This window comes from Hyla sarda, chromosome 3 (assembly GCF_029499605.1).
Source record: "Hyla sarda isolate aHylSar1 chromosome 3, aHylSar1.hap1, whole genome shotgun sequence".
In the NCBI taxonomy this organism is placed as follows: Eukaryota; Metazoa; Chordata; class Amphibia; order Anura; family Hylidae; genus Hyla; species Hyla sarda.
This window is the reverse complement of record NC_079191.1, coordinates 411,715,130-411,742,215: the sequence shown is the minus strand read 5'-3', so window position 1 is coordinate 411,742,215 and position 27,086 is coordinate 411,715,130. Positions and strand designations below refer to the sequence as shown.

The following is a 27,086-nucleotide window of genomic DNA, read 5'->3' as shown; positions in this document are numbered from 1 at the left end:
GGGACATGTGACAGGCAAAAACATTATCATAAATGCAAGTAAGGTACATATGTATCAGCATAGAGCTGCAAGAGGTACAAGCTGCAATGGGATGAAACCTTAGAAAAGAAGCCAGATGCCGAATGCATTAGGGAGCTGTTGAACACACCGTGTCGCCTTATGCCCAATTCTAAAATAGAAGCAGCCAGCAGAAGCAGAACTGCGGAAATGCGACCACATGAAGGCCCCATGTACACCCCCTGAAAAGGGGGAAGGTGGGTGCCATACAAGCAGAGCGTCCACTGCATATGTAGGGACCCAGAGACTGGTACCTCACGATGGCAGTGGGGAACCAGGACAGCAGCCACGCAAAACAGCAGATGGAGAGCAGATGGCCGGCGGTAGTGAAACAGACAGAGCAACTACCGGTGTGCCAGTACAATGCTGGTAGCAGACCAATGGTACACCCTCTGTGAAAGGGGAACAGTGATAGCTGCTGTTTCTGCGAAGGCCCAACAAACCTGCAGAAGATGCCTACATCCTACCCCGTAACGGCACTATAGACGGCATGTCGTAGAAGGCACCAGAGCTGCAGAAACAGATGACTGATGTAGGATGCACATGGTGCAGAAAAACATGCAGACGCAGGCTGGCTTATTTGGAAAAAGGACAATGAACACACAGAGTCCCCTTTTCGGAACCGCACGCTGAAGGCGGGCTACTAGACTTCAGCCGCGGGAGCAGCAGGTATGGGGTAAGTGACTTGGTAGATTAGGAAACCGTGCAGACTAACGCCTGGCTTACTGGGATAGGAATTTTCCTGGAACACATAAGGTGACTCATCCAGACACCTCACATCGACAGTGGAATACCAGAACCTCAGCTGCGGTATGGCAGGTATGCAGTGGGTGAACTGAATGTGGTAGGTGACCCGGTGGAGTGAGAAACCATGCAGACCATGGTCTGGCTGACTGGTTTAGGGGGTCCTGTGAACCCAACAAATCCAAACCTGCGGGCACCTTACACTGAAGGTGAGGCACTGGACTGTGCGGCATATATACGATAAATGGCGTATTGGTGTAGGAAACCATGCAGACCAAAGGTTAGCCAACTGGCGTAGGGTCCAGTGCATGCAGGGACACCCCTCTAGACACTTCACATGAGAAGTGAGGTACGGGAAACTCCAGCCATGTATGCAGCAGCCTCGTGATGGGAGAACAGCAGCTGAGGAAACATGCAGACTACTGTCTGGCTTACTGGTATAGGGTCCCTTGGATATGCTGAAGACCACACAGACCAGTGTCTGGTTAACTTGTATGGGGTCCATTGGATATGCTGAAGACCACACAGACCGTCTGGTTTACTGGTATAGGGTCAATGGTATATGCTGGAGACCACACAGACCACTGTCTGGCTTACTGGAATTGGGTCCATAGTATATGCTGGAGACCACACAGCCCACTGGTTGGCCAATTGCAATAGAGGCCATGCACACACAGGGTCACTCCTTCGGAAACCACGCACAAGTAGTGGGTTACCGGAATCCAGCCACGGATGATACATGTGAATTTGATTGGTGGTGGGGGAACCACGCAGACCATGGTCCGGCTTATTGGTATAGGGGTCATGGCACCCACAAAGCTTACCCAACTATGGGATACTGGAACTCTCGCAGCAGGTGCGGCGTGCACATGGGTGACCGGCGGTGGCAGAAACACAACTGAATGGATTTCAAATACCCTCCCGGGAATGAGACACTATTTGGCGGAATCTGCTAGTGATTGAACATAAGGCACAGGGGTGGTGAAGAAGGCTTAGGCATGGAGGAGGGACAACTCGGAAGGGCCCCTTTGCTAGAAATGTATTGGCACCGGTTGGGGCACCCCATCGGTGGTCTGCCCCTGTATGGAGGAACTGGAAATCGGCTGCGGATAGAGCGGACATGGCATGGTCATAGAATGTATACCCAGTATTTCCCAAGGGAACTTGCATCCTTGGCAATGACCTGACATGGCGGGTCGCATAAGGTCCCCCACAGAGAGAAAATGGAGGGAAATTAAGTCCCAAAGCTCAGAAACAGAGGTAAGGACCATAACTCCGTCCCTAAGCAAGTAACCCGGGGAACCTTACAGACCAGAGGTAAGTCATGTGGAGTACAAAAGTACTACCAAAATTGTGCCAAGATTAAATCAACCCCCCAAATGTATAGCCCGTGGACAGAGATCATAGATATAGCAATTCATAAGTGTCCCCAGTGGGAGCTCATTGGTAGGAATAAAACCAGGAGCTGCAATACGTATGACTGCCACAAGGGGGTGAAAATTATATATACACATACATACACATATACACACACATATATATATACATACATACATTTTATTTCCATGGCTACAAGGCCAAGGAGAAAGAAGATGCGTACTGATGACAGAGACAGCTGGTATGCTCCTCCCCTATACACTTCCACTTCCCCCGCTGCCGGAAGGTGTGTTGGGTCTGAGACCCTTGTAGGGCGCACACAAAAGCAAGGGGACCAGCAGGAGGGAGGGAACAGAAATGAGACCCCCGTTCCCGAGCTTCAGAAGAAGGGAGGTAGGGAGGGAGGGGAAGAATTGAGACCCCCGTTCCCACGCTGCAGAGAGGGGGCGGAGCAATGTTTCTACTCCCTGAAGTCTACAGCCAGCTCCCTGAAGTCTACAGAAGTCTACAGCCAGCTTATGGCCACGCTGCACTAAGATAGCGGGGCGAGCAGGGGACCCGGACCCAGGGTACAACCTCCAGGCGCTGGCCGTTGACTAGAAGGGGCTAACAGTGCATACTCTATATGCCTGTGCCCCTTCATTGCATAAGTGGGAACAGGTAGAGCCATGCTCCTGAACCCCCATCTGAAAAAGGGAAACAAAAGGGAGGACAAAACCTAACTAAACAGACCTTACTAGAAAATAACTAAAAAAGACCAGGTTTGGGGAGCTCCCAGACCTGTGTCTTGCCTCCTACTGACACTAGCTAAAACTGATTACATCACTTCCAGTGGGCGGGTATATCCTGCCAGGGAGTAGACGACTATTTTTTTTCCTAGTGTCAGCGCCTCCTAGTGGCAAGTGCATATACCCATCAGTTAGGTGTCCTCCAATGAAGAGCGACCAAGAAAGATTCCATTTACTTTTGATATGTATCTCTGAGGGGGGCTGGCTTCCCACACACCACAGACAAAGCAGCCAAGCCCCCTTTTAGTACCTAACTTGTCATGTTTTGTCTCAGGCCGCACAGCAAGCTGGGAAAGGTCAGAGACAACACTCATTTTGTTGGCTGCAAAAAAATGAACTTCGATACCAGCCACAAAACACAGGTAAGTGAACTATATGAGTAACTAGTAAACTTTGCTGTCCATGTTTCACATTCAAATAAACAAAAATCCCGGAAATACCCTTTTAAAGGGGTACTCCCCTGGCAAGCATTTGGAACATTTAATTCCGAACACTGTGTTCGTGCTGCGGGGGTTGGTCACGCCCCCTCGTGATGTCAGGCCACGTCCCTCAATGTAAATCTATGGGAGGGGGCGTGACGGCTGCCACACCCCCTCCCCTATACTTTTATTGGGTGGGCGTGGTCGACCCCTGTAGCACAAACATAGCATTCAGAACTAAATGTTCCCAACACTGGCCAGTGGAGTACCCCTTTAAGGGCTTGGTCACATGGGCAAAAGCTGTGTAATTTTTGACACTTTTTTTTTTATATATACAAAATTGCTAATTTTTATTTTAAAAAAAACTTCTAATTGATTTAATTAAGGTATAATGAAAAAAAGTGTTGCTTACAAAAGGTAGCTCACGCAGAAGTTGAATGTCACTTTTCATTTCAGTTCCTTACGGAAGTTCCCAGATTCTGCACTAACTTTGAGATGGTTTTTACCCATGTGAACGTAGCCTAAGAAGCGTCTTAAATTACTGTTTGAGGAAAAAAATAATAATAAAGTCACACTTACAAATGGCAGCAGCTCAGGGAACTTGTACGCCACTTCACTCTTACTGAGCAGAGCATGAAGACCTAAAGATTAAAAAAGCAAACACATTTTTAGATTATATTTTTTTTAATGAGCTGTACAGAGAAAATGAATCTTTATTTGTTGGGTTTTCCAGAGAACAGATTCCCCTCTCCTTTCCCCCGAGGATAATAAAGCTATGGCATATGCTAGTTGTTCGCTATCAAGAAGGGACTATGTATTTAAGTCTCCACTCTGGCCAGTTGGAAGCATATGAGCATTACACAAGAAAAAATGTTTCTTTAGGGTACGTTCACACACTCAGGATCTGCTGCAGATACAAAGCTCATTTTAAAGGGGTACTCCAGCGGAAATATTTTTATATATATATTTACTGGCTCCAGAAAGTTATACAGATTTGTTAATGACTTCTATTAAAAATACTTAATCCTTCCAGTACTTATCAGCTGTTTTATGCTCCAGAGGAAGTTGACTTGTTCTCTTCTGTCTGACCACAGTGCTCTCTGCTGACACATCTCTCCATATCAGGAACTGTCCAGAGCAGTCACAAATCTCCATAGCAAACCTATCCTGCTCTGGACAGTTCCTGACATGGACAGAGGTGTCAGCAGAGAGCACTGTGGTCAGACAGAAAAGAACTACACAACTTCCTCTATAGTATACAGCAGCTGATAAGTACTGGAAGCATTAAGGTTTTTACAAATCTGTTCAACTTTCTGGCACCAGTTCATTTGAAAAAAACTGTTATCCACCGGAGTACCCCTTTAAAGCGGTGAACAACTACAGTGGTCTCTCAAGTTACAATATTAATTAATTTCAGGACGACCATTGTATGTTGAAACCATTGTATGTTGAGACCACAACTATATGAAAACCTGGCAATTGGTTCTGTCATCCAAAATGTCATCCAAAAATAGGAAAAAGTGAGGATTAAAGAAAAATAAGTAGATAACTAATACATATAAAGCAAATCCTTACATATAAAAGTAATAAAGATCTGCTGGGAGCTGTAATCACTGTCTATGTAGGGGACAGGAGCTTCTTCAGGGTCCTTTACAGTACACAGTGTCCTAAAAAAGTAACATGGAGCAGCCCTCACCTGTGTCCAAAGGAGCAGCTAACCCAGGCACGGGTAAGGAGTAGAGATGAGCGAACTTACAGTATATTCGATTTGTCACAAACTTCTCCGCTCGGCAGTTGATGACTTTTCCTGCGTAAATTAGTTCAGCCTTCAGGTGCTCCGGTGGGCTGGAAAAGGTGGATACAGTCCTAGGAAAGAGCCTCCTAGGACTGTATCCACCTTTTCCAGCCCACCGGAGCACCGGAAAGCTGAACTAATTTATGCAGGAAAAGTCATCAACTGTCGAGCGGAGAAGTTCCTGACGAATCGAATTTACTGTAAGTTCGCTCATCTCTAGTAAGGAGTACAGAACATGTAATACCTCCCTGTACTGTCGGGGGGCGCTACCAGACACCAGTCAATGCATAGGCCTCAATAATACAGGTGTTTTACCAGTGAATGCCATTCTGATTGGTCGGTACTTCCAGCCATTGACACGTTTCACAGATCTGGACTGTCTGTACATTGTATGTTGATTTTGGTTTTAAATTATAAAGGTCCAGAAAAGACCCTTGTATGTTAAAAACATTGTAACCTGAGGCCAATGTAAGTTGAGGGATCACTGTGTTTATTTGCATGGATTTAAAGGGGTACTCCGGTGAAAACCTTTTTCTTTTAAATCAACTGGTGCCAGAAAGTTAAACATATTTGTAAATTACTTCTATTAAAAAATCTTAATCCTTCCAGTACTTATTAGCTGCTGAATGCTACAGAGGAAATTCCTTTCTTTTTGGAACACTGATGACATCACGAGCACAGTGCTCTCTGCTGACATCTCTGTCCATTTTAGCAACCGTGCATTGCAGATGTATGCTAAGGGCAGCATGGTGGCTTAGTGGTTAGCACTGCTGCCTTGCAGTGCTTGGGCCTTGGGTTCAAATCCCACTAAGGACAACAATAAATAAATAAATAAAGACTTATTATTATTATTATAATAACGTCAGCAGAGAGCACTGTGCTCGTGATGTCATGAGAGAGCATTCCAAAAAAAAAAAAATTTCCTCTGTAGTATTCAGCAGCTACAGGCAGGATTAAGATTTTTTTAATAGAAGTAATGTAAAAATCTGTTGATTTAAAAGAAAAAAGGTTTTCCCCGGAGTGCCCCTTTAACAGAAAACCTACAGCAGATACTGTGCATGTGAATACCCTCTGAAGAGGGAAAAAATGCATGAAAAGAGGCAAAAGGGCAGAACCTAACAACTTAACTGCTATCTAAGCCAGTGTTTCCCAACCAGGGTGCCTCCAGCTGTTGCAAAACTATAACTCCCAGCATGCCTGGACAGCAAAAGGCTGTCCGGGCACGCTGGCAGTTGTAGTTTTGCCACAGCTGGAGGCACCCTGGTTGGGAAACACTAATCTAAGCAGTAAAAGGACACTTGGAAAAAGACGCTGAATAGAACAAATAATCACAAAAAAAAAATCACATTTTTCCAAACTTACCTGCAAGAAGACGAGAGACTGGAAGGTGAATGCTAACTTTTTCCTGAGACACGCAGTATCGTATCGTCTCCACTGAATGCCCGGCTAGCGTGAGGGTAATGGGCTGTTCTCCATCTGTGAAACCGCTGTGACAGTGTGTAAGCACGACAAGGCACTTCTTGTAGGCTTCAATCAGGACGTGCTCCTAGAAATCACCCGACAGATGTCAGCCATCTACATACCCAGCTTAGCATACAGTCATGAAATCTACAGTGCATACACCAGTGTTTCCCAACCAGGGGGCCTCCAACTGTTGCAAAACTACAACTCCCAGCTTGCCCGGACAGCCAAAGGCTGTCTGGGCATGCTGAGAGTTGTAGTTTTGCAACAGCTGGAGGGCCCCCTGGTTGAGAAACACTGGCATACAACATAGTGCTTTATCCATCATGTAAAACTGTATTTGTGTCAATTCACAACCAACTAAATAAATGTTTTTAACCCTTCCAATTCCAAAGATCGTTGAGGCTACCAATTCAAAAGACTATTAGAATAAGACACGAATTACTGAGATAGTGTATTTACAGGTGGTGATTTTATGCCATACTAAGGCTGGGTTCACACCACGTTTTTGCAATACAGTTCCCGTATACGTTTTCAATGTGAAAACCGTAAGGAACCGTATTGAAAACCGTATGCCAAAAGATGCATCAGGTTGCGTCCGTTTTGCATCCTGTACGTTTTTTGTTAATTTTTCTCCTTAACCCAAAACTGTAGTCTACCACGTTTTTTTTTGGTCCGGGTGGAAACACGCATTAAACCGTATACGCTTTTTTTTTTTTTTTTTTTTTTTTAACATGGGAGTCAATGGAAACCGTACAGAACTGTATGTGCGTATGGTTCCATCCAGTTTTCACTATCCGTTTTTTGACTTTGATTGAAATTCCAAGAAGAAAAACTGCGCAAACAAGTGAAACTCTATTCATAATGGAATGAAAAGTTAAACACGTATACGTTTTTTTTTCTTAAAAAACGGATGCAACCAGACATGATTTTATAAACCGTATACGGTTTTTAACCATTGACGGGTTTTGTACACATGTTTTGTGTACAGTTTAGTCAGGTTTTGAGGATTCTGTTTTTCATAAAAAACCTGATACGGGAACTGTATTGCAAAAACATGGTGCCCTTATATAGTTTGATGCTGCCGCTCCTGTACTTCTGTATTTGTCTATGGGCTTGCTTTGCTTAATGTCCTTAACTGCAGATACCTCATGTGGCTGGCAGTTTGTAACGTCACCCGCTGGATTGGCTGTAGGGCCCATGCTACTGGCGTTTTTTTCCCCTTATATTGCGGGTGCAGTCCAGTAAAGTTACTTCAGCCTTCCGATCAAGACCCACCCTCCCTCCCTTAAAGGGTAGCTCCCACCATCACTTTTTTTCTTTTCTGTCCCTGCCTATTACCCATCTATCCCTAACCCCCTCCCTGCCTTTAATTTTCTTTTTTACATATTAAAAATGCTTTTTTGTCTGCCTGGTAGTATGCTCACTACCAGGCAGACTTCCCCAGCAGGCACCACGTCACTGATACCTGCTGGGGACGGCACTTCCGCCCGTAGTTCACCTATACAGGGTGCCTCCAGCTTTTTCCCCACTGCAACTCCCAGCTTGCCCTGACATCTATTGGCTGTCAGGGCATGCTGGGAGTTGTAGTGGGGAAACAACTGGAGGCACCCTGTATAGGTGAACACCGGAGCACATCACCCGCCGCGCAGCCCGCCGTGCAGCCCGCAAACCCCCCCGCCCCCGGCCCGTCGCGCCACTCAACTCACTCCCCCTCCCTCTTAGTTCACCCAGAGTACCCCCTCCACAGCGCGCAGCCCGCAACCCCCCCCCCCCCCCCGGCGCTCCGCTCAACCCACTCCCCCTCAGTTCACCTATACAGTGTCCCTCCAGGCTTCCCCACTAAAACTCCCAGGGCATGCTGGGAGTTGTAGTGGGGGAACTGGAGGCATACTGTATAGGTGAACAGTATACATAATACAGTGAACATAATACTTTACCTTGTCCCCGAGCCTGCGCGCGTCTTCTTCCTTCAAAGCGCTCGCTCCCGCCTGTCTGATTGACAGGCGGGAGCGAGCACAGGAGTGATTGAATTTCGACTCGTTGCCAGGCTTCAACGAGTCGAAATTCAGTGGTGACGTCACTGCTGAATGCAGTCGGCCACTAGGAGGGCGACCCCTAGTGGCCGAATTTAAAAGTGATTTTAAACTGTTTTAAAATCACTTTTTTTTTATTAAAGTATATTAGAGATATGTTGTAGTACTGAAGTACTACAACATATCAATTTTTTGTTTTCATGACAGTGCCCATTTAATTTTTATTTATTTTCCTTTTTATTTCCTTTATTTTGTCGCAATGTTTATAGGGGGGTTAGTCGTCTGTTTAATGCAGGTGGACATGATATTCTTTATTCTATTTTATTATTATTATATTTACTTTATTGTTAACGGTTTTTACTTTAAATAAACAATGTTTAGCTGGCTCTGCTACGGGGGCACCGATGCAACTGACTTTGCTATGTGGGCACCGATGCAAGCTGGGTCTGCGATATGGGCACTAATGCAAGATGACTCTGCTATGGGGGGAACCAATGGAAAACTATTCATGCTATAGGGGCACTGATGTAACCTGGGACTACCATGAGGGCACTGATGCAAACTGGGAGTACTATGGGGGCACTGATGCTAACTGGTACTGCTATGGGTGCTCCAATGCTAGCTAGACTGATGCAAACTGGCTCTTTTATAGGGGCACTGGTGTAAAGTGGCACTGCTATTGGGTAACCGATGCAAACTGGCACTGCTACGGGGCATCAATGCAAACTAGCTCTGCTATAGAAGAAGTGATGCAAACTGGTTCTTTTACGGGGTGGCAAGATTAGTCTTTAAATCTGAAACCTTACACTGCCAGGACATGCACAGAACACCATGTATGTATGTATGCCTACTTCAAAAGGTTATCCTTACAGTCCTGAATCTCTTACTCCTGTGGCCAAAGTAGTGAGAAGGCAGCACTGAGTACCCTTAGGGAAAGCTCACACTGCCCTTTCTGCTCCATGCTACAAGAAGCAGAAATGAAGCTGAATCAGAATTACATTTCTGTGGAATTCACAGTGGAGATAAATACCGAAAGTCCCATTGACTAATGGCAACAATTACTAATACATGTAATGCATACAATCATGAGTATAGTTGAGGTGAAGTTTTCTTGAAATTTGTGGCTAGAGGGTACTAGTCTTAGGCTGTATCCACACTTCGTTATTACATTACGGGTGCCGGATCCGGCTGGGGGAGGGGCAAACTGGGCTCTCCCGTATCCCAGCCGGACCAGCGCTGAACTCCATTTACTTTAATGAGCCGACCGGAGTCAAACACTGACTCTGAACGGCTAATTGTTTACCTGTATGTGGTTTCCTGCGGTACTATACTATGGTTTTAGGCCGGTCACAAAACAAGTAAAAAATGAGCCAGAGTCTCCATTTGACTCCGGTCGGCTCATTAAAGTAAATGGAGTTCAGCACTGGTCCGGCTGGGGTACGAGAGAGCCCGGTTTGCCCCTCCTCCGGCACCCGTAATGTAAAAACGAAGTGTGAATGCAGCCTTAGTAACATTGAGAAGTATTGTAGAATTACACATTTTAGGTGAACTATTACACAATCTGGATATATTAAAGGAAAATTGTCAGCCTGTTCACCCACACTAAAGCCAATACACTGGGTTATTGAGTGAGTGAACAGGAGTCGAAAGAGGGGTCACTTACTTACATATGTCCAGTAGATCCTGAGATAAGTCCCCCAGAAGATCCTCGGTTAAATCCAGTGAATCGCATGCAGGGGGCGGGGCTTCACCGGCTCAATTTATATATTCATTGTCTGTGACTCCACTTCAGTAAGATGTGGAGTCAGAAAATAAATATGTAAATTGAGCCATGCAGCCCCACCCCCTGTGTGATTCACTGGATTAGCGGAGGATCAGGACCTACTGAACATATTTAGGTAAGTGACCCCTGTATGGACTCCTGTTCCCCTGCACTATAACCCATTCTATTGGGTTTAGGGTGGGTAACCAGGCTGACCGTTTTCCTTTAAAAGAGGAATCCGGCAAAAATAAAAGGTATCCCCTAGCCACAGGATAGGGGATAAGTAGCTGATCGTGGGGAGTCCGAGTGCTGGGACCCCGGTGCTCAGTGAGAAGCGTGTGCTACAGACGACACGCGCTCCATTGATTTCTATGGGAGTGCTGAAAAGACCCGAGTACAGCTCTTCATCATTGGCGCTCCTAGAGAAATGAAAGGAGCGCATGCTGTCTGCAGGTAGACTATGTGCACTCCTGACAGAGAGCCAGGATCCCGTCCTGGATCGGACCCCCCTGTGATCAGCTTCTTATCCCCTATCCCAGGGTTTCCCAACCAGGGTGCCTCCAGCTGTTGCAAAACTACAACTTCCAGCATGGCTGGACAGCCATAGGCTGTCCGGGCATGCTGGGAGTTGTAGTTTTGCAACAGCTGGAGGCACCCTGGTTGGGAAACACTGCCCTATCCTGTGGGTAGGGGATGTTTACTTTCACAGAGTTCTCCTTTAAATATTATGAACATATATATATATATATATATATATATATATATATATATATGTATATATTTAAAAAAAAAAGTTTACTGTTTATTAGAGGTTGAAAAAGGAGATTTTTTAACACTTACCGTAAATTCTTTCTCGAAGGATCCATTAGGGACACAGATCGTGGGTGTATGCTGCTGTCTCTAGGAGGTGTGACACTATGGTAATAAAAAAAAGTAATCTCCTCCCAGCAGGATATACCCGCCTTCAGGCTCTGACTAGTCAGTTTAAGTTCCAGAGCAATAGGAGGAGACCAATAGGTCAAAGAAAAACCTAAAACTGTCCGAGGACCAGAAGAAAAAACATAACTGAACACGCCCTCGGACAGAGAACCAAAGGAAAAAAAACAAAAAGGGTGGGGAGCTGTGTCCCCAATGGATCCTTCGAGAAAGAGATTTTACGGTAAGTTAAAAAATATCCTTTTCTCTATCGGCTCCATTGGGGGACACAGACCGTGGGACGTACCAAACCGTGGGACAATCCACTGCCGCCTTCAACACTTTACGACCCAGACTAGCATCAGCCGATGCGAAAGTATGAACTCGGTAAAACCTCGAGAAAGTGTGCAAAGACGGCAAGGTAGCCGCCTTGCAAATCTGCAAGGCCGAGGCTCTATTCTGGAGATCCCAGGATGCCACAACAGAACGTGTGGAATGAGCCACAACCCTGAAAGGAGGAATCTACCCCTTACAGCGATAGGCTTTGAAAATGGCAGACCGAATCCACCGAGAAAGGGTGGCATTGGAAGCAGGTTGTCCCTTGCGACGACGTTCCGTAAGGACGACAAAAGAATCACACTGACTAAACGAAGAAGTGATGGAGAGATAAGACCGAACAGCCCGAACTACATCCAGCTTGTGTAGTATGCGCTCCTTAGGATGAGAAGGAGCCGGACAAAAAGAAGGGAGGACAATGTCCTCGTTGAGAGGCCGAGACCACCTTAGGTAAAAAGGAAGGATCCGGCCAGAAAACGACCTTGTCCTGGTGGATCACCAGAAACGGAGAATGGCAGGGAAGAGCTGCCAATTCAGACACCCTTCGGATGGAGGTGATAGCCACAAGAAACGCCACTTTCCAAGAAAGGAAGCGGAGAGACACCTCTCTGAGGGGCTCAAAGGGTGCACCCTGGAGAGCACTCAGAACCAAATTCAAGTCCCGAGGAGGAGAAGGTGACCGATAAAGAGGAACAGCGTGCACCACTCCTTGCAGGAAGGTCCGGACATGAGAATTAGAAGCCAGGGGCCGCTGGAAAAGAACAGCAAGGGCCGAAACCTGACCTTTAAGGGAACTGAGAGACAATCCCAGTTCCAACCCCGACTGCAAAAAGGAGAGAAGACGGGGAACCAAGAAGGTCACCGGGTAGAAGTCTTGAGCTTCACACCAACAAAAAAAAGACCGCCAAGTACGGTGGTAAATTCTTGCGGAGGAGGGCTCAAGAGCCTTGAGCATGGTTGCGAATGACTTGGGAAGAGAACCTGCAGGCCCTCAAAACCGCGGTCTCAACCGCCACGCCGTCAAATGCAGCGACTGTAAATTGGGGTGACAAAGAGGACGCTGAGAGAGTAGATCCGGGCGGAGCGGAAGGCGCAGAGGCACGTCGTCCAGGAGCCTGACTACGTCGGCGTACCACGACCTTCGGGGCCAATCTGGAGCTACCAGAATGGCGGGAACGTTCTCTGCCTTGAGCTTCCTCAGCACCCTGGGATGGAGCGGAAGAGGAGGGACCAGATACGGTAGGGCGAACCCCGCCCAAGGAATCACTAGGGCATCCACGGCCAAAGCCTGAGGGTCGCGAAGAGGTCCACGTCCGGAATGCCCCAGAGGTCGCAGAGCTGCGTGAAGACCTCCGGATGAAGCGACCACTTGCCGGGGTCAGGTGAGGACCGACTGAGGAAGTCCGCTTCCCAGTTGAGCACTCCCGGAATGTGAATCGCCGAAATGGCCGGAAAGGTCTTGCTCTCCGCCAAGGTGAGAATTTTGGTCACCTTGGCCATGGCAGCCGAGCTGCGAGTGCCGCCCTGTCGATCTATGTACGCCACGGCCGTGGCGTTGTCTGACTGGACGCGGACAGGACGGGACGGAAGACGGGACTCCCAATGAAGAAGAATCACCCGTAATTCCAATATGTTTATTGGAAGAAGGGTCTCCTGGGGAGACCAGAGTCCCTGGACCGTCCAATCCCTGAACACGTCGCCCCAGCCCGACAGGCTGGCATCCGTTGCAACAACCTGCCAGTGAAGGGGAAGAAATGACCGCCCTTGGAGAAGAAGGGGGGAGCGGAGCCACCAGAGCAGAGACTGACGGACCCTGAGAGGGAGAACAATCTGACGATCGAGGGACAGAGGAGACCTGTTCCACCGAGAGAGAATCGCCAGTTGAAGGGGGCGGTAATGAAACTGGGCAAAGGGTACAGCCTCCATAGTTGCCCCCATCCGACCCAGGACTTCCATACAAGTGCGGATGGAGACTGATACCTGAGTCCGCAGGGAGTGGACCCCCGCCCGGAGCGCCAGACGTTTGTCCGGCGGAAGACAAATCCGGGCAGAGGCCGTGTCGAATCGAAGTCCCAGAAAGGTGAGAGACTGGGTAGGCCGGAGGACTGACTTGTCCAGGTTGACCATTAACCCGAAGCGAGTCAGAGTGTGGAGAGTGACGTCAAAATTCTCCAGAGTCTGGGCTCTGGTCGGAGCCTTGATGAGAAGGTCGTCCAGATAGGGTATCACCGAGATTCCCCTCGACTGTAATAGGCCAATCACTGGTGCAAGGATCTTTGTAAAGACCCGAGGAGCCGTGGCTAGACCGAAGGGGAGGGCTACGAATTGAAAGTGCCCCTCCGGAACCACAAAGCGGAGATACCGATGATGGCCCGGAAATATTGGCACATGGAGGTAGGCATCCTTGATGTCCACAGATGAAAGGAACTCCCCTTGTTCCCAAGACGCCACCACCGAGCGGAGAGATTCCATCAGGAAGTGGTGGATGAGAAGATGACGGTTGAGACGCTTGAGGTCTAGGATTGGTCGCACAGAACCGTCCTTCTTGGGGACCAAAAAGATTTGAATAGAAACCCCGAAAATGTTCCCCTGGAGGGACAGGGACGATCACCACCTGGAGAAGCAGAGACTGGAGAGCCGCTCGAAATTGCTTCGCCGGAGGTGGAGACCGGGGGGCCCGGGATCGAAAAAAGCGATCCCTCGAAAGGGAGGAAAATTCGATCCGGTAACCGTTGGACACCACGTCCCTGACCCAAGAGTCCTGAATGTGTGAGGTCCAGATGTCTCGGAAAAACAAGAGACGACCTCCCACCCAAAAAGAAACCGCGGGTAAGGGCCTCACTTCATGCAGAAGTGGGTTTGCGGTTGCCCGATTTGGGCGCAAAACGGCCAGAGTCCGACTTCCAAGACTGGCGAGCCCAGAACGAGGGAGCCTGCCCGGACCCTTTACTGGGGCCAGAGGTCCGAAAGGAAAAGGACTTCCTTTTGGAAGTAGGGCGAGCCTTATTTTGAGGTAACAAGGAACTCTTACCTCCCGCTGCCTCAGAGATAATCTCATCAAGGCGTTTGACAAAAAGACGGCCGCCCGTAAAGGGAAGCTCAGTGAGGGACCTTTTGGAAGCGGCATCCGCATTCCAAGCTTTAAGCCACATAGAGCGGCGGAGGGCTGCTAGGTGACCCACAGCAAAGGCAGAACAACGGGCTGACTGCATGGAAGCTGCGCACAGAAAGTCCCCCGCCTTGGCACATCTGAGAGCCAGATCAGATAGATCCTCTGGGGGGATCCAGCTAAGATATCCTGATGGAGCTTTTGGCACCACTCCGACAGGGCCTTGGACACCCATGTCGAGGCGTAGAAGAGAAGAGCCAGCTGCTTCAGAAGCGAACTTCGCTAAATATTCCACCTTCTTGTCCGCGGGATCCTTGAAGGCAGCGGCATCTGCCAGAGGCAGTATAGTCGCCTTAGAGATCCGGGAGATTGGTGGATCCACTGAGGGAGGAGAGGCCACCTTAGCGACAAAGTCCTTGTCAAATGGATAACGTTCTTGAATTATCTTGACTCCCGGGAATCTCTTGTCTGGATGTTTCCATGCGGATTCCAGAATGTCGTCAAAGTCAGCGTGAGAGCTGAACCTTTGAGGTGCTGGCTTAGTACGATGAAAGGATACTCCTGGATTGACATTCGAAGATCCTGGGTCCTCCAAGTGAAAGTTGTCTCTTATGGCGGTCACCAATGAGTTCACCGTAGCAATTGAGTCCGAGCGGTCCTCTGGGTCAGATGCCAGTTCGGAAGCCTCATCCACTACTTCACAAGAAGAATGTGAATGAGTAGAGGCAGTCCTGGAGGGGGGGCGACCCAGACCGGGTACGCGGCTCTGGGGTGGCAGAGCAGCGACTCCGAGAACGTCCTCTGTGGCCGGATTTAGGGGGGGCGGGACCCGCGAGGGGAATGATCACGTCTATCCGAGGACTCATTGGAAGAGTCAGACGAGGCACCTCTAGCACGCTTGTGAGAGCGAGAAGTACAAGGAGGCGAAGAGCGGGCCCTCTCAGAGGAAGACCCCTTCAAGGCGGACACCATTTCCCCTGAGGCCTCAGCCACCGAGCGGGAGACTTGGGTCAAGTCAGCCATATACTGGGTCAGGGAAGAAACCCAGGCTGGAGGAGCGGCTGAACCCACCGGAACCGAAGGGGCATCGGGGGCACCAGGGGGTCTGGGGGAGCAGTGAAGCAGGCAGAGCAAGTGGGCTCAGCGGAGCCAGCCATCTTGGTATTACAGTGCTTACAGGTATAGTAAGTCACTGAATTCCCAGGTTTCTGTTTAGAGGGAGGAACAGCCCTGGGTACGGACATAATGTGGTAAAAAGAGAAGACAGGAACTTTCTCACCCTGGTCTGTGTCCCCTGTCAGCTGCAGTGAGGAGAACTCGCTCCGTGCAGCAAGAGGGACTGAACAGGCCAGCCAATAGGGAGGGAGGTCCAAACGAGACAAACAGACCGCACACTATTATAGAGAGCACACCAATAATTTATAAGAATTCCATAATTTTATTAAGTACAGTATTAGTACTTAATAAAATTATGGAATTCTTATAAATTATTGGTGTGCTCTCTATAATAGTGTGCGGTCTGTTTGTCTCCTTTGGATTACATTGGTTTTTTGCATACTTGTAGAGCACCCATGCCATGTATTGGATAGATTGAGCCCCCCACCACCTATTGTTAATAGGGAGGGAGGGGCATGCCTGAAGAAAGGCACACAGTAACCGACCCCACACATAGAAAATCGCACCCACGGCACTGATTGGACGTTGCTTCGCGCCTCAGAGCTCCCAGCCCAGTGGGCGGAGCTACAGACGGTCAAAGAAGAACTGTCATGGCGCCCGCTCCTTGTCCCGAGCGCACCTGCCTAGCCGTATATGCGCTCAGGGGAACAGAGCGGGCAGCCAGAACGCCGGCAGAGGCTGCCAGCGAAAGTGAAATTAAGCCGGCACTGAAGCGCCTGGCTCGTAGCAGCGCCGCGGCTGTTAGCCGTGTATAAGGCACTGCAGGCATAAGGAAAGTAAACCGGCACTGAGAGCGCCCGAAGCAGCGCCACGGCTGACAGCCGCATATAAGGCGCTGGAGTAGTGCACCAAAACACACACACACATATTAAAGTGTCCCATACCACATGCCCCATAAGTAAGGTGCCTAATAAAATATGCCCCCTCAGGTGCCACTGCTCCCCCAGCATAAGAGCAGCCCCTGTATATCAAGCCCCATAAACTGAAGGTGGGCAAAAACCAGGGGTCTCCAGAGGTTGCGAGTCCTTACCTATGGAGAAAAAAAGGGGGAAAGTACTTACCTCAGTCAGAAGAACTTACCTAATGGAGTCTTCAGTGAAGTCTTCAGTCAGCTTTTTGTCCCTGCATCACGCCTGGCTGCTATGCGCGAGCGAGGCGAGCAGAGAAAAAAGAGGGGGACCCGGACCCATGAGGTACCACCCAGGAGCAGTCCGTTTGCGAGAGGGGGTTAACAGCACATATACGCAATGTCTGTGCCCCCTTACTCGCAATGGGGAAACAGGGAACCGGAGTCCCTGAGCCCCCACCTGAAAACGGAAAAGAAAGGGAATAAAACACTAACACGTCCCTATACTAGGAAAATAAAAATCAGAAGACCTGGTCTAGAGAATCCAGACCATGTCCACCTCCTTCAGACACTAAGCTTAAACTGACTAGCTCAGAGCCTGAAGGCGGGTATATCCTGCTGGGAGGAGCTGACTTTTTTATTACCATAGTGTCACACCTCCTTAGAGACAGCAGCATACACCCACGGTCTGTGTCCCCCAATGGAGCCGATAGAGAAATGTCTTTTTCCTATAAAAAAAAATGTCCCAATTCATATTACACAGTATAATGCCGATAGGGACAGAATTTTAGCCGATTAGTAAGAACTCACTAGTACTTACATCAGTAGAACACCAGTCTTGCATCATGGATATGATATGTGTTAGTTTCATCTGCAGGGTGAAGGCAGCTTCCCACTCCGGCTCCATCTCGATATGCTGCCCTACCTGTCGAGTTATAGGATCCATACCCTGCAGTGACACAAGCAGGTTACATTTCATGGCTGATACGATGTTGCCACGCTGTCTCATACATACACAAGGGCCAATTTTTATAAAATGTCAATAAACCTATCAGCATGTTTTTTTTACACAAATATATGGAGTAAGCATACAAATACTATGCAGATTGTGTTCTTGGTTTGATTCAAGTCATTACTGGCAATAGATAACATTCCCCATATTGCAAATCTGTGAGAAATATGTATCGAATGTGTCTTCCTCTGTAAACCAGGGACAATGGGGGAGATTTATCAAAACTTGTGCAGAGGAAAAAAGTCGACCAGTTGCCCATAGCAACCAATCAGATTACTTTAACTTTTGAAAAGGCATCTGAAAAATGAAAGAAGCGATCTGATTGGTTGCTATGGGCAACTGGTCAACTTTTTCTCTGTACAGGTTTTGATGAATCTCCCCCAATAAGCCTAAGCCCTTAGATCAGTGATTCCATTGTTTGCGCGGATTCCGCGAGCACTGCACAGCAGTCAAAGGTGAAGGCTCAGGGCCCGTGGCCCTAGCGCCAAAGTATTTTCTGCGGCGGCCGCCAGATGGAACCTCCACTCGCGGAATTCCACGCACGGAGATTACAGTGTGAATGCACCCTAAGGGGAAGATTTATCAAAACCTGTCCAGAGGAAAAGTTGATCAGTTGCCCATAGCAACCAATCCGATCGCTTCTTTCATTTTTCAGAGGCCTTTTCAAAAATGAAAGAAGCAATCGGATTGGTTGCTATGGGCAACTCAGCAACTTTTCCTCTGGACAGGTTTTGATAAATCTCCCCCTAATTCTCTATAAATGCCTGCAGTGTCAGGTTTGGCGCTATACAGCCTATATTAGGAAAAAAGACGCATTCATTCATCTTTCTTTGCACATAAAATCTAAAGCAGCTTTGTTCCACCAAACAATGTAGAACAATTCAGTAGGGGCACCCTGCCTCTTATAACATAATTTAGTACTGCGAGAGTAAGATGTGCCATATTGATTGTATATATGGTGTACAATTGGTTATTGCATCTCTTTTGGGGCCACTGTGTGAGAGGGAAAGGAAAGGTAACTTTTTTTTTTTTTTAAACTTAAAATCATACAATAAAAACTATCTGATATAAATGTACATACCTGCATGCACTTTAACAGTTCTAGGAAGGCATAGAACCCTTCAAGAAACTTTGTACGTAATGCAGGAGTCCACTCTGGTGGCTTGCTGATGAGAAGATATCTAAGAAAAAAAGAGAAAACATCATATTTAGAGATGAGTGAACTTACAGTAAATTCGATTAGTCACGAACTTCTCGGCTCGGCAGTTGATGACTTTTCCTGCATAAATTAGTTCAGCTTTCAGGTGCTGCCGTGGGCTGGAAAAGGTGGATACAGTCCTAGGAGGCTCTTTCCTAGGACTGTATCCACCTTTTCCAGCCCACCGGAGCACCGGAAAGCTGAACTAATTTATGCAGGAAAAGTCAGCAACCGCCGAGCCGAGAAGTTCATGACGAATCGAATTTACTGTAAGTTCGCTCATCTCTAATAATATTCAGTAAAAATATGGCAATATCTATTCCTTAGAAATATATACACATATAAACACAAATATATACACGGGTGTGTGTGAAAGGAGGCATTTACTGCAATCTTATATTTTATTTTTGCTGTATAGACTAGGACAGAATAAGCAGAGTAATCTCAATCATTTAAGGGATATTCCAATTTAAAAAACATGGGGGGGAGATTTATCAAAGGATGTAGACTGGCTTTTCCCATCTAAAATTGCCGCACAGAAAGTTGCAGTCTAAATACTTGTGACTTTTTCGCGACTTTTGCTTTAGAGGATTTTTAGTTCATGATGCATTCTAGGCTATTTTAGATGGAAAAATGCATTGGTGCTGAATTTATCAATTGCGACTTTTCGGCAAAAATGCGCATCAGGTGAAAATACGCAGAAATCTCAGACCATGCTGAAGCAGGTTTAAATACAGTCTAAAGCGTAGATCCCGAAGTCTGTGCACAGAATTTATCAAGAGTCGTGCGACTTTTGATAAATTAGGCGCACAATAGATCAGCCTAACGCTCTGTAGGTTGATCTATATTTATGCCGGACATAGACAGCTTTGATAAATCCCCCCATATTCCCTATCAACAGGATTGAGATCGAGGGGGGGTACTCTTTTTAGAGACTGGAATAATCTATGAGTTTTTAAATTTGAATTCCATATACTCCACCTGCACTGCTCCGTACTTGCTTGTGTACCCCCCTCCACAATGCACATAAGGAAAATCTTACCATATAAAAAAGGCTACATGTAACCAACTATGGAACTAAAAGTTTGCTCACAGCTGTAACATTAGTGCAGCATTTCCCAACCAGGGCGCCTTCAGCTGCTGCAAAACTACAACACCCAGCATGCCTAGACAGCCTTTGGCTGAGAGTTGTAGTACTGCAATAGCTGGAGGTGCCCTGGTTGGGAAAAACTGCGTTAGCGCCGCTCAAATAAGAATTTGTTGTTCTCTCCAATATTGCGCAGACCCAAGACCAGGTGCTGATCTTTGCGTAAATTTGCACAGGACAATGTTCTGTTGAAATATAACCTCGGACAAAACTGATGGAGATCATAACACTTAAAGGACAACTGCAGCGGAATTACACTTATCCCCTATCCACAGGGGGGATAAGTGTTTGATCGCTGGGGGTCCGACCACTGGGACCCCCCTCAATCTCCCTAACGGGGCGCCGACATTAGCGCCCATGGTGACTTAGCGTCGACCTAGAGGTCGACGGTGACGCCCCGTATCCTCCCCGTCCCCATACAGTTCTATGGGGGATGCGGGGAGGCACGAATGCTGCCTCTCCGCCTCTCCCATAGAGATGTATGGAGGAGGCGTGCCGGCTGCAACATCATGCTGCGGCTGGCACGCCCCCTGCACGGGCGAGCAGCGGCCCCGTACAGGAGATCGCCGGGGGCCCCAGCGGTCGGACCCCCAGCGATCAAACACTTATCCCCTTTCTTGAGGATAGGGGATGAGTGTTTGTACCGCTGCAGATGTCCTTTAAAGGAGATGTCCGACGCAGATTTTCTATTCCGTTCTGCCCGGGCTGCAAAAAAAATACAAAACAAACTTTCACTTACCTCCATATGTTCTCCCGGAGCTCCGCAACAGCTGATCGGTCGGCCGGGATGTCTACTTCCTACTTCCTTTAGCTCGGTACATCACACGGCGCTTCAGCCTATCACCGGCCGCAGCATTGTCCTGCCTCGATGATGGGCTGAAGCGCATTGTGACATACCGGGCTAAAGGAAGTAGGAAGCAGACAGCACGGCCGACCGATCAGCTTTCTTCAAAAGCTATGTACCTTTGCAGCTATTTTTTTTTTATTGTTCAAAAGCACCTTAAATAAAAACATCTTTCATATGGTCTTTATTAAATATTTTCTACCATTTCGTATATACAGCAGCTATGCAAGCCTATGCATCTCTCTGGTAAAAGGTCACTAACGGACCCTGTGTAGTCTGAGTATACTAATGCCTAGGGACTTACTTCAGATCCAGAATCAGGCTCTGAACTCTCCTGAATTTAAAGGCTTGGACTGCTGTGTATCGCTCAAACTGAAACCTGCCCTGGATATCCCGGTGTCTTAAATGATCCATGAAAGTCTTTATTATTGTGGTCATCAAATTCTCTTCTGTGATCAACATCCGAGCCTAGGCCAGAAAGAAAGAAGTAATTTTCAGAGATGGAATTATCAATGATGGTGCAATGGGTGGCAAGAAATCACACTTTACTGCTGGCTATACAGAACCAACATATACTGCAGAGACGGCCATCACATCAGTTTCTGTCCCCAACGGGGCCCACAATTATGTATCTCTCTATATCACACAGACAATTAAAACCAACTTCTTTGAATCCAGTTAACCTATGTTTCCAAAAACAGAAGAGGAACCCAGAGGAAACCCACCAAACATGGGTTGCACTAGCAACCTCCATGCACATTTGTCTATCTATGTTTAAAAGGTTTATCCAGGAATCCAAAAACAGAGCCAGTTTCTTTAAAAAAAACGCTCCCCGTCTGGATCCCCCATGTGACTACTTTCCTATTCCTATGCTATCATTTGTTTTATCCCATCTCCGCTGCATCCATACATATTGAGACCAATAAACATGCTGAGTGATCTCCATCCAGGAACACAATGAATCATATGCTCTACTAGTCTACTGTGTAATCTCTCCTGAAGGGGCTGAATGCCTATGAATCACAAGAGCAGGACAACAGAAGTGAGTAACTTTAAGGCTAGGTTCACACAATGGAATTTCCGCCTGCAATTCCGCTTTGAAATTGCAGGCAGAAATTCCACTTGCTAGAATGTACTGTATAGTGAACTTCGGAATTTATGAACTAAAAATCTGCTTGGAAATTTCTGCCTTAAGAATGGCGTTGCTCATTCTTCAGGCGGAAATACTCGCGGAACACATTGAAGTCTATTGGAGACTGCAGTGTCCGCACGGTCCTAGCATCGACTGATTCTGGCCGCACTCTGAATCTCCGGGCGGAAACTTTCTGCCCGGAGATTCTGCAGTGTGAACCTAGTATAATGGTCCAGCATGCAACTTGTTTCGCTACGCTTGTACAACTTCATCAGGCAGTTGTCTGATGAAGCTGTGCATGCATAGGGAAATGCGTTGCATGCTGGACCATCACCGGAAGGCTCCGTTGTCCTGCTCTTGTTCCGATCAGCGCTGGGTGATCCTGTACAACTCCGAAGTCCTCAATGTTATATACATTTGTCTACAGGACGGATGCAGATGGGACTTATCTGACACACGCTTTACATAGTTGCGTGTGTTACACAACCAACTTTGGTAAGTGTTTGTCTTCCTCCTCCCCCCCCCCCCCCCCCCCCTGCGGGTTTACTTGGAGTCCTGCACATGAGAGCGCCTTCTCCCTTTTCTCTCTTCCCTATGAATCATAACCTTCTACATGCACAGACTGCTGCTAAAGATATTTCTGCCTAATATAGGAAACCTACAATGCAGTGATATACAGTAGTAGCTCCCAACAATTATTATATGCAGAGGTATAATCAGTGAAATAGCAAAGTCATACAAGTGAAAAATGAAAAAACCTAAGAACAGAAGGAAGAATAAAAATAAATAAAAAGAATGAATGTTGAAATGTATACGGATTAACAAGTCCATGGTGTTCATACTTACTGAGCTATGGAAGGTATGTGTCTGGCTGTGTACAATAACTCAGATACTTACAAGTGAAGGCACTGTGAATATCTGTACCGAAAGGTCAGTGATTGAGAATTCCCTGTCGTGGTCATCTTTGACATAATCACTCTGCAATCGCTCATAGTTCTAGTGAGAGGAAGGTAAGAAAGACAAGGGGTGGCATCTATCAGTTCAAAAACAACGGGTATTTACTCACCATTGTGGGTACAGTGAAGAGTTGCACAGACAGAGCAGCCACGGACACTGCTCGCTCGTGATCATCCTCCATAAAATCTTTCTGCAACTGCTGGTAATTCTAAACAACAAGGGGGAAGTTCACCTCTAATCCATACTGGCCTTGGTAATTTTAAAGAGCTTTAAAGATAAAGGGGCTAACTGAGAATGGACCTCCCCCATCTGCTATGTATCACTATAGGTGCTGCACCTCTTCACAGACCTTTATGCCTCAGAGCATAGAAATGCTAAAGATGTCTAAGTAACTCTTAGGGTAAGGTAACACGTAGCATATACACAGCATATTTCACGCTGCAGAAAATCCACTGCGTATTCTCCTATGAGCAGACACACAGGGCTACCCGCGGCAGCCCTGTGTGTGCAGTGAGGTTTGGAGGCGGGCTTGCCCTGCCTCCAAACCTCACTGCACACACAGGGCTGCTGTGGGTAGCCCTGTATGTCTGCTCATAGAACATGCAGCGGATTTTCCGTCACGCAGTGGATTTTGCGCAGCATGAAATACCCTGCGTATAAGCTAAGTGTGAAGTGTAACTCATTTATATAAAGTTTTGACATGATCAAACGTTCAGATGGTGCAGCGATTGCAAGATACAGCCGGATGAAGCATGCGGGAGCGAGAACCTCCCAGCAGTCAATCAAATCCGACCCTTTCACTGCAAAAGTCTATGGAGTGAAAGGGACTGATCTGGCGGCCGGCCAGTGAAGTGCACGCTGTCGTGCACTTCACAGGGTAATAACTTGCTTTGCTGTGGGTCTTAGGAGCGAGACCCTGTGCTATCTAAACTTTTTATATGTCTGGGCAACATGTTGAAAGTTTATTCAAAGGTTTTCATAAAACCAGCTCAATCACCACATACAACTTTAGAACTATTTAGAATTTTTTTTATCGTCTACATTTTGCATTATAACATCCTTAGTTGTTAAAGGCGTGTTTATATATCATAAGGTGATGATTGCTACAATATGCCATCCCATTAATGATCAGTGAGGGTCTGACCTTCCCCTAGGACCCAAACTACACCTGAGAATGAAGGGGCTGCAGCACTGATTCAGCAATGTGGACCCTTCAGAGTCTGTAAATGCAAAATGGAGTCCCAGCCGCACATCTCCATTCAAGTTAATGGGGCTAATTACAGTCACAGTGAAAGGTCAGTAAAGCTCATCTTTTTCAGAATCAGGGGAGATCCCAGATGCTGGACCAACATTAATCTTAAAAATGATGGCATGCCCTAGCCATTTCTCATCACTTTATGAAAGGGGGAATACCCCTACATTATACTAACATCGTGGCCTCCTTTTATTTTTAAAGAAAAGCCTCAAGGCCCCATTGGGTTCGCTGAATGATGGATACCACAGGTGCCTGATGGACTCCTATAACTTATATTGGGGTCCCATTAGGCTCTGCGGTAGCTTCCATCATTTTGCACAGCAGGATAGCACTGCATGCAGAGACTGCCAATGGAAGCTCCAAAGGCTCCGAATGCCTAAACACTTTAGGCTATACCATGCAGTCAAGGTTGTACAAAAAAGCAAATGCAAAGTAATGTATGAAAATACTCTATAGGCTATGTTTACATGGCGGAATTCCAAAGGCAAATTCCACAGGAATATTCTGCTTGGAAATTCCACTACAGTAGAGTCCCATTGATTTTAATAGGATTCTGCAGCACTGTGCATACAGGAGAAATTCCAAGGCATGTGTTTCTGATTTCGGAGTCTGCAGAAACATTTAACTGGTTCAATGTTTCTGCAGAATCTGCTCAGAAATGCATTGCCGTTTATGAAGATGTCGCACTTCCAAGCAGTCCTAGTGCTGCCGAATCAAGCAAATGTGCGTAATGTCCACCCGTGTTTTCCGGGCAGATATTCAGCACATTTTCGGCCGTGTGAACATTGCCTTATTCTATATTAGGCTGGATTAATATCACGATCCCAATAGGGCTTACTCTGCCAGTACATGTTTTCATACTGGCAAATGCCAATTATTGACATTAATCAACCTAATATATCTTCTCCTAGTGACTATGTTATGGCTATGTATTAGGATATAGAACAGTTATTCTCAACCAATGTGGTTTTAACCAACTCCCAGCATGCCAGGACAGCCTTCTGGACACTGGTTGGGAAACACTGTTCTAAAGCAATAGCTTGATACATCTATAACTTCAGGGTGGGAAAGTAAAAACTTACTTTTGCAAAACGGATGGCAAAAAGTTTCTTGTATTTAAGGTCCATCAGTAAACTGCTCATGAACAACTGGTGGTAGCAGTTTCTGGCACCTAAGAAGGGAGAGGAATGTCTTTATTGGAGACAAGAACACAACAAATACAAGCACAAAAGTAACTGCACACTGTACATCACTTGTACCTTTCCACAGAATGGAATCGCACAGCATTAGTTTGTCCACTAAAGAGGAGTTTTCACCAACTGGGCCCTCTTGCAATCCAACCTGGCACAGAATTCGTCTTAATCCATCTAACAAAAAAACAAAAACAAAAGCAAAATAAATCAGCATCCAAGAGGTCAGGATGTACGGATTTCTTAAAAAGGGTTATCCCATTATTAAAGTTATCCTTAGAGATGAGCGAAGTTACAGTACTTGATGAATTTATCCTGCATAAATGAGTTCAGCTTTCAGGTGCTCCGGTGGCTGGAAAAGGTGGATACAGTCCTAGGAGAGTCTCCAGCCCCCCGGAGAACCTGAAATCTGAACTAATTTATGCAGGATAAAGTTAGCAACTGCCGAGCCGCGAGGTCTGTGCAGAATCGAATCACTAACTTCGCTCATCTCTAGTTATCCTCTATCCACAAAGATCCCAAATCCAGTGTCCAACACTGTACCTAGCTGTTGTTCTTCATTGCTTCTAAGGGACAGTACAATGGATTTGTAGATGCCATAAGTATTACATTACCTGAGTAACCAATAATCTGTCCGAGCCAGCTGAGGATTCTTAGTCCAAATGACTGGTGGGCAACAATTGCTGAATGCATGACTTGGACCTTAAGAGGTTTGGTCTGGCGACTGGTGTTTCTCTAAAAACAAAAGATAACCAGATCAGTGAAATCAAACAATTGTGAGCTGACAGTAGAACAAGCAAACATAAAAGCCACAAGTTTTTATATTTCCTTTTTATAGAAATCTTGGCTTATAAAAAAGACCACTAGGTGTCTCTATACCATCCAGAACCAAATGCTGTCTGGCTGCAGCATCATCTATGTCCCAGCTAAAGCACAGGCTGGGGGCAAAGTCCAGGAAGTAAGGACGGGACTAGCACTCCTCTGTGCTCACTCCTGTCCTATCAGACTGCAGCATGAAAACAGAGAAGGGGTTACAGAGCAGCCTGCAGTGACTGGATGAAAAGACCCAGCACAGCTCAGCAGACTCATAGGGAAGTGAATGCATGGTGAGTGAGGGCGGCTCAGTGCTTGTCTCGGACACACCCCTTCCTCAGCAGTGGATGTCAGAATGAGTGAGCAGCAGAACGGAGGGATTTGTGAGCCAAATACAGAAGCTAGACACATAAGTAATGTAAAGAATCTGCATTACCTAGTGAGTAAGAAAAGTGAACATTGTTTTTTTTATGAGATATTACAGGTACACTTTAAAATAATACTAGGTGACACATTCACTGCATCTATTCCTTACTAACTGGCTATATTATTGGAGTAATGACTATATGTAAAAAGGAGATTTTTGTTTACTTACAGTAAAATCTCTTTCTCTGAGGAACCATTGGGGGACACAGACCATGGGTGTATGCTGCTGTCTCTAGGAGGTGTGACACTATGGTAATAAAAAAAGTCAGCTCCTCCCAGCAGGATATACC

The 27,086-nt window shown here is 46.8% G+C and overlaps 1 protein-coding gene across 4 annotated transcripts in view; it reads right to left on the bottom strand.

Moving 5' to 3' along the window:
• UBR2 (ubiquitin protein ligase E3 component n-recognin 2) overlaps window positions 1-27,086 on the bottom strand; it is a 133,079-nt gene that overhangs the window by 62,424 nt on the left and 43,569 nt on the right. For 2 of the 4 annotated variants that reach the window (XM_056568189.1, XM_056568192.1), the window contains exons 8-16: window positions 26,172-26,292; window positions 25,627-25,734; window positions 25,450-25,538; window positions 23,222-23,320; window positions 21,328-21,491; window positions 18,916-19,015; window positions 17,643-17,771; window positions 6,543-6,726; window positions 3,965-4,026 (exon numbers count right to left, since the gene is read on the bottom strand). In XM_056568189.1, the coding sequence (XP_056424164.1) occupies window positions 3,965-4,026; window positions 6,543-6,726; window positions 17,643-17,771; window positions 18,916-19,015; window positions 21,328-21,491; window positions 23,222-23,320; window positions 25,450-25,538; window positions 25,627-25,734; window positions 26,172-26,292 (1,056 nt within the window). Of the gene's footprint in view, window positions 1-3,964; window positions 4,027-6,542; window positions 6,727-17,642; window positions 17,772-18,915; window positions 19,016-21,327; window positions 21,492-23,052; window positions 23,152-23,221; window positions 23,321-25,449; window positions 25,539-25,626; window positions 25,735-26,171; window positions 26,293-27,086 lie in introns of all 4 variants that reach the window. The other 2 variants (XM_056568190.1, XM_056568191.1) reach the window with 1 other exon arrangement.